The 14,086-nt window shown below is 40.0% G+C and overlaps 1 protein-coding gene across 1 annotated transcript in view; it reads left to right on the top strand.

Moving 5' to 3' along the window:
- LOC100892777 (ATP-binding cassette sub-family B member 9) overlaps positions 1-13,452 on the top strand; it is a 29,892-nt gene extending 16,440 nt beyond the window's left edge. Inside the window, exons 11-12 of the mRNA XM_030972104.1 lie at positions 4,873-4,979; positions 11,668-13,452. Of these exons, the coding sequence (XP_030827964.1) occupies positions 4,873-4,979; positions 11,668-12,003 (443 nt within the window). The 3' untranslated portion in view covers positions 12,004-13,452. The remainder of the gene's footprint in view (positions 1-4,872; positions 4,980-11,667) is intronic.
- The last annotated feature ends 634 nt before the right edge of the window (positions 13,453-14,086 follow it).

The raw sequence follows: 14,086 nt of genomic DNA, 5'->3' as shown, positions 1-14,086 counted from the left end.
TTCCGCCAAACTTAGGATATGTATATATCTTGCAAAGCTAATAGATTGATTAGATTTTTGGGTCATGAGGTCAAAGTTCAAAGGTCACAGGGCTTATTATGTATGCAAAAATAGCTTGTGCTAGCCTTATATCAAGAACTGATTGGTGGATTCCTGCCAAACTAGGGTCATGTATGTATCTTGCAAAGCCAATAAATACACCCTTACACGGTTAAGGCCTCCATTTTAACTTGCACGTAAACATTACGTCATCAATGTCTTCAGATGCTCATATATTGTTGCGTCACTGCCTGCGTTACGGGCTCACATTAAATTTACATGGGCACTATTTTAATTTTAAAATGGTGCCCTCGTCTGCACATGCACTCTCTTGCAACCGTAAAAGGTTGTATTAATTAGATTTTGGGATCACAAGGTCAATGGTCATGGGGCTCATTATGTTTGAAAAATTAGTTTGTGATCGTGATATCTCAAGAAACGATTGATGGATTACCGCCAAACTTAGGTCATGTATGTATCTTGCATAGCCAACGAATTGATTAGATTTGGGGGTCATAAGATCAAAGGTCACAGGGCTCATTATGCAAAAATAGCTTGTGATCACATTATCATTAGAACCGCAACGGATGGACTACTATCAAACTCAGCTAGGACATGTATGTATTTTGCAAAACCAATGAACTGATTATATTTTGGGGTCACAAGGTCAAAGTTCAAAGGTCACATTATGCAAAAATAGCTTGTAAAAAATATCATTAGAATTGGTTGACGGACTACCAGCAAACCAGACACATGTATGTATCCAGCAGAGCCAATGAACTGATTAGATTTTGGGATCACAATGTCAAAGGTCACAGGGCTCATTATGTATGCAAAAACAGCTTGTGATCACATTATCATTAGAACCGCAACGGATGAATTACTATCAAACTCAGCTAGGACATGTATATATCTGGCAGAGCCAATTAACTGATTAGATTTTAGAGTCATGAGGTCAAAGATCAAAGGGTCATACATGTATATGAAAAATAGCTTGTAATCACGATATTCTGAGAACCTGTTAATGGATTACAATCAAACTTTAATTTTGAAAATTGCTACTGTTTTGGTTTGTAAAATGTCTCTCTAGTGGAGGCATCAATCAATTTCGACTACACGCAGTCAAAGTTCACTGTACTTATTTTTTATCATCATTATCATCACCGCCATCATCATCATAAATATCATCAGGGAAAATAATTCAACCATGAATGGTCGTCTGTCCTTTTTGCCAATTACTATTTTTTCAATGCGATGCCATCCATAACAGCCCATAGGAAAGAAATGAGCCTGCCGCATACTCCTGCGGCAGACTTGCCGCAGATCTGCAGCAGACCTGCCGCAGACAGTCATCTTTTTCACATGCAAATTAGTTTTGCCGCAGACTTGCCGCATACTCTTTCAGTATGATGAAGAGTCTGCGGCAGGTCTGCCGCAGACTTGCTGCAGACTTGCCGCATACTCTTTCAGTATGATGAAGAGTCTGCGGCAGGTCTGCCGCAGACTTGCCGCATACTCTTTCAGTATGATGAAGAGTCTGCGGCAGGTCTGCCACAGACTTGCTGCAGACTTGCCGCATACTCTTTCAGTATGATGAAGAGTCTGCAGCAGGTCTGCATGCCGCAGACTTGCTGCAGACCTGCCGCAGACTCTTCGTCATGAATATTCATATCTCATATAGACCTGCTGCAGACCTGCCGCATACTCTTTCATATCCAGTACGTGGCAATAAAGTATGCATGTAGAAGAACCAGTGATAAACTGATTGATACTTCATTATCGATATTACCAATTAGGTAATACCAATATATATATATATATTACCGATTAGGTATATTCTATTCTCAATTGTATTAACTTCATCACATTGATCATTTGAAGTGTATTTAAGAGTAACATTTAAAGTGACACAGGCTCGTACACATATATATACTAAATATGTACATTGTTTCTTGGTTAGTAATCATAGTTTCTTGGTTAGTAATCGATATATCTATTGCTTAAACGTGAATGTAATTGTAACATGATCAGACAAAATTATCTATTGGTTAATAATGGCAAAAGGAAAATAGAAATCACAAAAATGATGTGCATTGTCTTAATTTGCTTAACAAATCATGATAAATGTATTTTTCTGTCACACGTGTAAAGTAATAATGAATATGCATGAGATGATTGGTTTCAATTGGCCCTATTAGACTTTAATGGGATTTCCTGTGGCAGACCTGCCGCAGACTGTCCCTGTGGCGTACTGGTATGCGGCAAGTCTGGAGCAAAGTTTCGCCCTGCCGCAGATCTGCCGCAGACTGTTCCTGTGGCCAGGCGCGCCGGAAGCAGTTTGGGACTGGGGGGCAAACATTCCAGGGGGCTCACATTCCAGGGGCAGTGACGTAATGAGAAAAAAAGTTCGGAAGGGGGGGGGGGGCACACGAAAAATCTGCATCACCACCAGTCTTACACGTTACATGCAGGTCCCGCGGAACGTTTTTCAAAGTGGAGTATTATCGATCAGGTAGAGCGTAAATTGGCGTGGGGTCCAGGGAATGAGCCTCGGCAGGGGGTCAAGGGGCTGAGCCCCCGGAAGCTCAGGGGTTTTAGGTATTTATTTACGGTTAGATGAGCATCCAGGGGCCCTCTGTAAGGCAATTGACGTGTTCCAAGGGGGGGGGGGAGAGCCCCCAGAAATTCAGAGGTTTTGATATTTAACTACGGTCAGATGAGCATCCAGGGGCCGTCTTAGGGCCCTTGGTGTGGTTCAGGGGGCAGAGCCCCCGGAATCTCAGGGGTTTTAGGTATTTAATTACAGTCAGATAAGCATCCAGGGGCCCGCCTTAGGGCCCTTGGTGGGGTCCAGGGGGCAGAGCCCCCGGAAGCTCAGAGGTTTTAGGTATTTAATTAAGGTCAGATGAACATCCAGGGGACCGCCTTAGGGCCCTTGGTGGGGTCCAGGGGGCAGAGCCCCCGGAAGCTCAGGGGTTTTAGGTATTTAATTACGGTCAGATGAGCATCCAGGGGCCCGCCTTAGGGCCCATGGTGGGGTCCAGGGGGCAGAGCCCCCGGAAGCTCAGAGGTTTTAGGTATTTAATTAAGGTCAGATGAGCATCCAGGGGGCCGCCTTAGGGCCCTTGGTGGGGTCCAGGGGGCAGAGCCCCCGGAAGCTCAGGGGTTTTAGGTATTTAATTACGGTCAGATGAGCATCCAGGGGCACGCCTTAGGGCCCTTGGTGAGGTCCAGGGGGCAGAGCCCCCGGAAGCTCAGAGGTTTTAGGTATTTAATTAAGGTCAGATGAGCATCCAGGGGGCCGCCTTAGGGCCCTTGGTGGGGTCCAGGGGGTTTTAGGTATTTAATTACGGTCAGATGAGCATCCAGGGGCCCGCCTTAGGTCCCTTGGTGGCGTCCGGGGGCGGAGCCCCCGTAAGCTCTGGGGTTTTAAGCATTTAATTACGGTCAGATGAGCATTTTTTATACCTTATTTGTGACATTGGCAGGTCACTTATTTTTTTCTCCGTCTTTCTTTCTTTTTTTCTTTAACATACTTTTTCAAAAAGGAGGGGGGGGGGGCTCGAGCCCAGCCACTTTGCAGACCATGACATAAAGGCTTCTAAATTAGCGTATTTCGCCTGACTGTAATTTGGGAATTTCTTATTTTCCAACAAACGCATAAAAAGGTATGACTTACAAAAGAAATGGAGAAAAAATGCCGGAAAATCATGTCACAACATCAACATTTGTAAATCAATTGTTTCGAATAAGAAATACATCATCCCCCCCCCCCCATCAGTACGCCAGCGTTCAGGGGCTCATGTCTTCTCACCCCTATAACAAAAAAACGGGCACGCTTTCCCATTCTCGCACAATATGTCCACGATATGCGCGTATCGCTATTATAGAGACCTCCATTGATAAATACCGTATAGGTGGCATGCGCAATGTTTATGAAATTTAATTCCTGTGAACTTTCCGTTTCTTCGAATGGAATTGTATATGTGATTTAATTCAGGTTTTTATTATTGTTACGTTCTTTTGGATTAAAAATACAAGCCTTTACTGTTTTTTTTTGTTTTTTTTTGGAGGGGGGGGGGGCGTTTTGGGGGGGCAAAAATGCGTTTTGCCCCCCCACTTTTTTGACTGGGGGGGCAACTGCCCCCCCTGCCCCCCCACTTCCGGCGCCTATGCCTGTGGCATACTAGTATGCGGCAAGTCTGGAGCAAAGTTTCATCCTGCCGCAGATCTGCCGCAGACTGTCCCTGTGGCGTACTGGTATGCGGCAAGTCTGCAGCAAAATTTCATCCTGCCGCAGATCTGCCGCAGACTGTTCCTGTGGCATACTAGTATGCGGCAAGTCTGGAGCAAAGTTTCATCCTGCCGCAGATCTGCCGCAGACTGTTCCTGTGGCATACTAGTATGCGGCAAGTCTGCAGCAAAATTTCATCCTGCCGCAGATCTGCCGCAGACTGTTCCTGTGGCATACTAGTATGCGGCAAGTCTGCAGCAAAATTTCATCCTGCCGCAGATCTGCTGCAGACTGTTCCTGTGGCATACTGGTATGCGGCAAGTCTGCAGCAAAATTTCTTTCTGCCGCATACTTCGGCATACTCTTTGCCGCAGACTAAAAGTCTGCGGCAGGTCTGCGGCAGATCTGCGGCAGGTCTGCGGCAGGTCTGCGGCATACTTTTCACTTTCCTATGGGAGAGGGTCCATCACTTGAGCCTTGGTTTAAAACATACATAGAAGCCACCAACAAGTTATCAACTTTTAGATGCCCTCTTCAATGTTTCAAGGGAATGCATTCACAGAAAGAATTCAATGTTTTCTCTTTGATTTGCTTTGTAGGTGGCCAGAAGCAGAGAGTAGCTATAGCCAGAGCTTTGGTGAGGAACCCTCAGATGTTGCTCCTAGATGAAGCTACCAGTGCTCTTGATGCAGAGAGCGAGCACTTGGTAAGAGATATGATTTGAATCCATCTAGTTTTTTATTTAATCATTTTTGTCTTGCTTGTATAGTGAGAGTGAAAAATGGGTTCTAACAATGGTGCATGGAAACATTTAGGTCACAGGTTTTAAAATAACTCTGAATTCCAGAAAACTGACACAGGGTTATGGAGCACCACAGAGTATATCGTTGCCTGGCTGACAGAAGGGCGTTAGCTCGAATTTCAGATAAAAAATGAAGCTTTAAGCAGAAGGGCGTTAGCACTAAATTGCCTCAAATTTTTATAAAACTGACTTATTTCTGAGAAAAAAATTGTGGCCGTGTTCTACTATAACATTTCTATTACGGTAGTCTTTTTTTTCGGGACGGAAAGCAGTTTAAATATAAAACAAATCTTTAAATGTGCATAATTCGAAAAGTAGTTTTCGAGCCGCCTGCGCGCTAACGCCCTTCTGCCAGCCCTTTTGCCAGCCGGCATACGATATGGTATGAATTGTAGGTCAGATATCATAGGTCAAAGATCACTTGAGGTTAACTATGGCACTGGTTTTTTTTTAACTATGACCAAATAGCTAAATGGCCTTTTGAGAGCCTGAAACTTTACAAAGATAAAGAATTAGAAATCAGTTAAATCATATCTGTAAGTTACCATTTCACAATAGACACTCCTGTTAAAAACACTATTTTGATGATTTTATTTAGATTTAAATATAAAAATGTGTAGAAATATGATGCCAAAAATCAAATAATCCGTAAAATATCTAAATTTTCTGCAAAATTGACTTATAAAACATAAAGTATTGAAGCCACACTTTGTGATGCAAGGCATGGCTGGCTGCTTCAGTATATCCTTAATTGTAATTTATCAGAAAAAATCTCAACAAAAGTGACTCATAACAAATATTCAGCCACTTTAACAGCATTTTCTGGTATGCTGTTAGCACGTTTCGTACGTTACATTAAACTGTTAACAGACATTTTCATACTTGAGGGGCAATGATAGATGTGAGAACGGCAAATTTCAATTGTTCAACCTCTCCGTTTGCTATTTACATTGGTGTGTGTTTGCAAATCATGAGGTTTACATTTTTATAGAAGTTGTTTCGAATGATGTCATATAACCAGCGCTCAAAATACACGGGGGCGGTTGGCGATTCGCCCTCGTGAGCTATATAATCGCCCCCGTCAGGTTGCTCACGGGGGCGATTGCAAAATTAAAAATCGCCCCCGTGGAATTATAGAATAAAGATTATCTTTTCTGTTATAACTTTAACACAATATTTAGTTTCAATTTTCAAACCTTAAACCAATGAAACAGAAATTAGATTAGCGTGCAAGATTTCCCGTTCTATGAGTAGGCCTATTAATTATTACCGATTCAGCTTGCAGTGCAGTGCCGCCGTCAGCAGTGGTTATAGGCCTACTGCGCCGTTAGTAACGGTACGTGTGCACGCTGCCGCGCCATGTCTGCTGGAGCTGGAGGCGATCACGCAAGGGCAGAAACATGGTCATGGAGAAGTTTTTCGTTGTGAAAGCGTAAACCCGCTAAAATCTGGTAATTTTAAATGACCAGCAAATAATGAACCACGACCAGTAAATCAATATTAGGGACTTTTAGATTTGCACGATGAGAACGTGGACTGCAACGTGTGACCTCCTTTTAAGGCACTGCCAGTGCTTAAAAGGACGTCACATGTGAGGGGGCTGGATAAATGCGCATATATTTGTTTTTTGGGAACATTTTTGGGCCGACTAAGCCGGCCGGTGAATATTAAAGCGGGGGAATGCTGGAGAGGAGGACTACTAATCTATTTTATTTTTTTCAAGGGGGGGGGGGGGGAGTGAAGCGCCGTTTTAGCATGACTTTCTTTTTAACTCTTACTTTGACCTATCTCAGATAACCCTAAGTTTTTGGTTGCTGCTTTATATATGTAGTTGATAATGCATGATTAAAATAAAGAGAGAGAGAGAGAGAGAGAGAGGGAACCACCATCATTTTGCAATGGTTCAGGGTTGTGTAATGTACATTTGAAACCATTTCTTAGCGTCTCAACCCTAAAAAAATAGCAAAACTATTTTTGAGGAAAATCATTATACTGATCTGAATAAAGAATAATAGCTTTATATTGGCTCATACTAATACTGATACGAGCTAAAGTACTTGTATAGAGGTATTCCAAAATGACATTCTGATAATCAATATTTTGTTCTGGTATCATATGTATATACGCATAATACAACTGATCTCTATGATTTCTTAACGTGACATAGCTTCTTCTCCCCCCGCAAACAAAAAGGAAAACAAGGTTATTTAATAAAAGGATCATACGACAAATAATCATTGTGATTCAAATTTTTGCAAGGATTTTTTTGAATAAGCAATGCTTTTCACCAGAATCTTCTTTGAAAAAACGACTTTTACAAATCACAGCCATGCAAATCTGCCACTGTGTTGTAAGATCACTTTCAGATTAGGAGAAATGTATTCTTTAATGAGTATTTTACATTGAATGGAACGTCTCAACTCAGTAAGCATGGCAGAGATTTGTAAAAGTTATTTTTACAAAGAAGATTCGGGTGAATAGCAGTTCATATTTAAACAAATATTCGCATCAATTTGAATCACAATCATTATTTGTCGCTTAATCCCTTTTAATGACCTTGTTTTCTTTCTCGTTTGAAAGGGGAGAAGAAGATATGTCAAGTTAAAGACATCCTAAAGATCAGTGTTGTATGCGTATATATTATATACACAGGCCCCGCGGAATGTTTATCAAAATGGGGGTCTAAAGTATTTACGATCAGGTAGAGGGTAGCAAACGTAAATTGGTGGGGGGGGGGGGGGGGGGGGTTCAGAGGTTTTAGGCATTTAATTACGGTCAGAGAAGCACAAATATTTTGATGCCGCATTTGTGTCACTGGCAGGTCAGGGGGGGGGCGTTTTCTATTTTATTTCTTAAGGTAAAATGTACGTTACTATCCTATTTTTTACTGGTTGGTGAGGCTAGGGGGGGGGGGGTGGTAGAATCGGCCCGTGGATCCGCGCCTGTCCAAAATAGCACACACACAAAATCGCCTCGCCGCTACGCGGCTCAGTAAAGAAAGAATGTAAAGGTTGCTCCGAATAATGAGGAGGAAATAATGTGCAGAACGGAAAAAAATCAAGAGAAGTCATCAGGGGATGAAAGTCAGTAACAGCTATGTAGCTTGTATGGATATTTGTATAAACAAGAGCCCCCGTCAGTACTAAAAGAGCCCCCGTCAGCACTAAAAGAGCCCCTGTGAGAAGGCTCACGGGGCTCTTTTTGGGGGGGAAGAGCCCCCGTGGACAAAAAATTAATTTGAGCCCTGCATATAACCAAAGATTGTATGGTCAATTTACACTATCCGGTAGGTTACATAAGTCAAAATCACCCACTTAAGCAATACCCAGTGTACATGGTCATGACATGGATATGATACAGGTATATGAAGTTGATAAAATCAAGCAAATTAAAAATGTTTTTCTAAAAATTTATGGGAAATATGTATTTTCATCTGAAAATACATTTTAAAAGGGCACTCAGTACATGTAACTAATCTATGTAGAAAGGATTTCTACTGCCATTATCCAAAACTGGAATTGGCATTTACGCTTAATAATGATAACAATTTATCAAGCAATTTTATGAAATTGGCTTGCACACTACATGACACACTCATTGGTTGCATACATGTACAATTGATGAGCACAAAGGCTTCCATTATAAAACAATAATCAGTAATTAGTATCTGATTCCTATTATAGAAACTTGTACAACATAATGTTCATATAGCTGTAGATCTGCCAAATTTCCAAATGACAAGAAAATGGATTACCAATTTGTGGGGGTAATTAAAGCATGAACATGAAAATAAGGTGTAGCCTCTTCAAAATTAATTAATTCATAATTTTTATGCCTCCGCCACCGAAGGTGGTGCCGGAGGCATCATGTTTTCGGGTTGTCCGTCCGTACGTCCGTCCCCTTTGACCGTTCTCACAATATCTCAAGAACCATGTAAGATTTGAACTTAAGACTCGGGAATAGTATTGATCACCATAGGAAGACGATCTGATTAGATTTTGGAGTACGTAGGTCAAAGGTCACAGGTCACAGAGGTCAACTTATGAAATTCCTTGTATTGAGTTTGTTAGCGCGATATCTCAAGAACCATTTGAGATTTAAACTTCAAACTTAAGGATAGTATGTATCACCATAGGAAGACGATCTGATTAGATTTTGGAGCACGTATGTCAAAGGTCAAGGGTCACAGAGGTCAACTTATGAAATTCCATACATAGAGATTGTTATCGTGATATCTCAAGAACCACTGGAGATTTAAACTTCAAACTTAGTGATAGTGTGTATCACTATAGGAAAACAATCTGATTACATTTTGGAGCACGTAGGTCAAAGGTCAAGGGTCATAGAGGTCAACTTATGAAATTCCATACATTGAGATTGTTATCATGATATCTCAAGAACCATTTGAGATTTAAACTTCAAACTTAAGGATAGTATGTATCACCATAGGAAGACGATCTGATTAGATTTTGGAGCACGTAGGTCGAAGGTCAAGGGTCATAGAGGTCAACTTATGAAATTCCATACATTGAGATTGTTATCATGATATCTCAAGAACCACTGGAGATGTAAAAACTTCAAACTTAAGGATAGTATGTATCACCATAGGAAGGCGATCTGATTAGATTTTGGAGCACGTAGGTCAAAGGTCAAGGGTCACAGAGGTCAACTTATGAAATTCCATACATTGAGATTGTTATCATAATATCTCAAGAACCACTGGAGATTTAAACTTCAAACTTAATGATAGTGTGTATCACCATAGGAAGACAATCTGATTAGATTTTGGAGCACGTAGGTCAAAGGTCAAGGGTCACAGAGGTCAACTTATGAAATTCCATACATTGAGATCGTTATCGCGATATCTCAAGAACCACTGGAGAATTTTCACTTCAAACTTAATGATAGTATGTATCACCATATCATAATATCTCAAGAACCACTGGAGATTTAAACTTCAAACTTAATGATAGTGTGTATCCCCATAGGAAGACAATCTGATTAAATTTTGGAGCACGTAGGTCAAAGGTCAAGGGTCACAGAGGTCAACTTATGAAATTCCATACATTGAGATTGTTATCATGATATCTCAAGAACCACTGGAGATTTAAACTCCAAACTTGTTTAAATTGCTCTATGGCGGAGGCATCATTTTCGACTGCACGCAGTCAAAATTCCATCTAGTTTCCTTTAATTTGATGAATTACCCTCAAATGTACTAGCCTTATGTACAAATACTTTTCAAATGCTTGACCCTCATAACAAAATGTACATGTTAGTGATCATTTCATGATCCTAAAGATATAGTATCTTCCTCAAATTTATGCAAAAATATCGGGATGTACAATGAATTAGGATTCCCATATTTCTTATTACTTAAATGGCTGGGGATATTTTTGTATTTTTGTATTTTTGTAATGTTTTGCTTACACTGTACATACTGTACATGTACATGTATGTGATAGTGATATTATTGAATGACACACTACATGAAGTACAAAGCAAGCCGATTAAACATCTATGTTGTAAAGTTTGTAGAAATTGATGATCTGATTGAAATGTTCACATCGTGTAACATCCGAAACAAACTATAGCATATATTGTACACTTTCGTTCATAACCTGTAAAAGAGAGTATGTTTGTAAGTGAATTTTCTAGGAGTTGTGATGACTAAGATTGCTATTAGCTTCATATTTCACTTTGTAAAATCACATAAGCATTTTTAACTACACGTTCCTGAAATGAACAGTATACCTTACATAAATTGAGTAGTCCATGAAGACAAACTAGGTATATGTGCAAAACTAATTAAAACTGCACAAGTTTTTCAATAAATGTTAAAGAAATATTTTTCTGCAAACAATTAATGTAAATTAGGTCAATAATACCTAAAGAAAAGCAATTAACTTGAATAAAGTTATGACGTTAACAGTGTGTAACGTCCGAAACACTGGTGGTGTGACATATGAAAATTATTAGGAAATGCACTGGTAAATAAATTTAGAAATAGAATTCATTGCATGAATAGACATAATAGACATAAATTCATCTACACACTTTAATGGATTTCAAAGTAACTATTACCTTAATTAACGTTATATAAACCGCCCTCGTGTATTAACCGCACCCCTCTTTTTCGCCCTTAATGTCGGCAGCAAGCCAGGTCTGTGTTAAAAAACCCACGCGGGAAGGCCTTTCATTTAACTGCGAGGTGCAGTTGAATGTGTAAGATCATTAATGTAAATTAAAAAACAGTAGAGAACCTAGGATAGAACCTTGTGGTACGCAGTGTGTAGGAATTATTATTATAAACTACATATTGAGATCTATCAGAAAGATTACATTCAAACCAAGATGACAGACAAATTTGAGTGTTGTTCTCGTTTCCAAGTGGTGAGTCAACACACCAATTACTGAGCTGGGAGACATTGCCAGGCATAGCGCCAGGTTGAGGGGCATAAATCGAAACTTTAAAAAAAAAAAAAAATGTGTATAAGCTGCACCCCCGACTTTGAATCTTTTTCGGCGGCAAAAAAGTGTGGTTAATACACCGTTAATTACGGTACATATATTTTATCATATTACTTGACAGGTCCAACAAGCGCTTTCAAGGAATTTTGGCACACATACTGTTGTCATCGTAGCCCATCGTCTCAGCACCATTGAGAAAGCAGATCGCATCGTGGTCATTGACCAGGGGCAGGTTGTCGAGCAGGGCACGCACCAGGAACTCATCAGATCCAATGGCCTCTATGCTGGACTTGTGCGACGCCAACTATTAGGACATGATACTGATGATGACCATGATGATGATGAGGAGAAGTTAGAGAATAAAAAGAAGAAGAGAAAACATTTGGCAAGAAGGAAAGACACCAATATGTCACAATCCAGCTCACGTACTGATAGTGAAAGTGATACATTAAAGTGATGTCCAAGCCATTAGTGGAAATTTGCTTAATTATTTTTCTTGCAATTATTTGATTTACTGATTCAGTTTTGGTCAGTATTTTCTATAGTACATCCTCTTTTTCACACCAAGATATTAGGGGAGATTGAGGATTGTAATTTGAGGAACCTTTTTGGAAATATTTAACATAAAAGTTAAAATGGGTATGCATATGGTACGTATTGACATCAAATTATGAAACAGATTTTGTCCAAAATGAAATGAATATCAAATCTATTGTATAAAGTAGAACTATATTTATTTTTAACTGGGTTGTATTTGGTATCTAATGAAATATGACATTGTTGTGGACCCATATATCGAAATTCCCAACTACGACAATGAAATAAACAGAATGGTCTTCTAAAACAAAAATGATGAGTTTGCTACCCCCACTTTCGACCCTGATGGACCCTCCAAATGATGATGTCAGTATCGGGAGAGTAGCGCTCGTCATGATGATGTGAATATATAGCATGCAATGCAACATTCTCACTCACAAGGTCAATCTTGTACAACATCATCATAAATGTCGGCACCTGAACTGCACCTTGACATTGAGATTGAAGACGTTGGTTCAGATTTGTCTTCTGCTTCAAGTAGTGATAGTGACAACGATGATGGGGAGTTAGGAGAATTTGAAATAGAGTATGAACTCAGTGACGGTGATGATGGCCACAGAGGCAGAGCTGCACTACCACAAGCGTACCAGCATGAACCAGAGGGGCGGGTGACCTGGGTGGAAGAGGCTGACGGTGCCGGTGGTGTGAGTGGAGAGGGGATGGATTTACCAGACTTGATCCGAATAATAGACAGAATCGGTGAGTTTTTTGGCAAATATGAATGTCAATAAAATACATGGCATTGCATGGACTGTGGACCTTTATATGTGTATTCATGACTTTATTTTCCCATTTATTCTACAATTGGACGCATGCCATACTCGCTCTGGCCCTGACATGGAGAGTGACATGGCGTCCAATAGCAACAACACGTTATTGCCGTTGGCCATGTCCAACGGGCTGCGCATCTAGCTTCGGTGTGAGCTTAAGCTTGTGTTTGCACTTTGCAAATGTTTGCAATGTTTGCAAACCAATTACATTTATACGGATGCTCTTGTACCAATGGCCCTTCAAAGAGAGTATACATCTATACATTTTTTTTCATTGGCTGTTTAACATTATGTGGACCAGTTGCCTTGTGTATCCAAATCCGATGTGTATGATAACTTCTCCTTTGAATTTGACTTGCATATAGTGGTTTTGAGAAGGTTTGCATTGTATAGAGTAATTATAGTCTTTATAATTGATAAATGAGAAATAAGAATGGTTTGTAAGATACAAGCGAAAAACAAATTTCACTGTATGTCCTGAAACACATTGTCGAAATTCAAATTGTATACATTACTAGTTGCTAGTAGAGCCCCCCCCCCCCAAAAAAAAAAAAATTCCCCCCCCCCCCCCCCCCGAAGAAAAAAATCAGCAGTAAAGGAGTAAAAATGGTTTGTCTTTTTTAACCAAAAAGAAAATAAATAACAATAATAGATGAATCGAATCACAAAAAGTTATATTCCATTCAAAGAAAAGGAGAGTAAAAAGGAATTAAATTTCCTAAACATTCCACATGCCCCTATATTTATCAATGGAGGATTTTATAATAGCGATACGCCTATATTGTGGAAATATTGTGAGAGGAAAGTGTGTGTGTTTTTTATTATAGGGGTGAGAAGACATGGGCCACTGAACACTAGCGTACTGATGGGGGGGGGGGCAGTTGCCCCCCCCCCCCATAAAATTCAATTGTGGTTTATTTCTAATTCGTTACCAGTGATTTACAAAATGTTGCTAAAAAAACATGATTTTCTGGGTTTTTTCTCAATTTCTTTTGTAAAATATTCTTTTTCATGCATTTAAAAATTACAAAATTTACAATCAGGGCCTGCAAAACGGCGGGGCTCAAGCCCCCCTCACTTTTTTGAAAAAGTATGTTAAAGAGAAAATGAAAGAAAGAGAGAAAGAAATGAGGTATCAAAATATGCTCATCTGACCGTAATTGAATACCAAAA

Source organism: Strongylocentrotus purpuratus, unplaced genomic scaffold, assembly GCF_000002235.5.
Source record: "Strongylocentrotus purpuratus isolate Spur 01 unplaced genomic scaffold, Spur_5.0 spur5_scaffold_6, whole genome shotgun sequence".
NCBI classification, from domain to species: Eukaryota; Metazoa; Echinodermata; class Echinoidea; order Camarodonta; family Strongylocentrotidae; genus Strongylocentrotus; species Strongylocentrotus purpuratus.
Note: the sequence above shows the minus strand (reverse complement) of the source record. Positions and strands in the feature narration are given on the sequence as shown.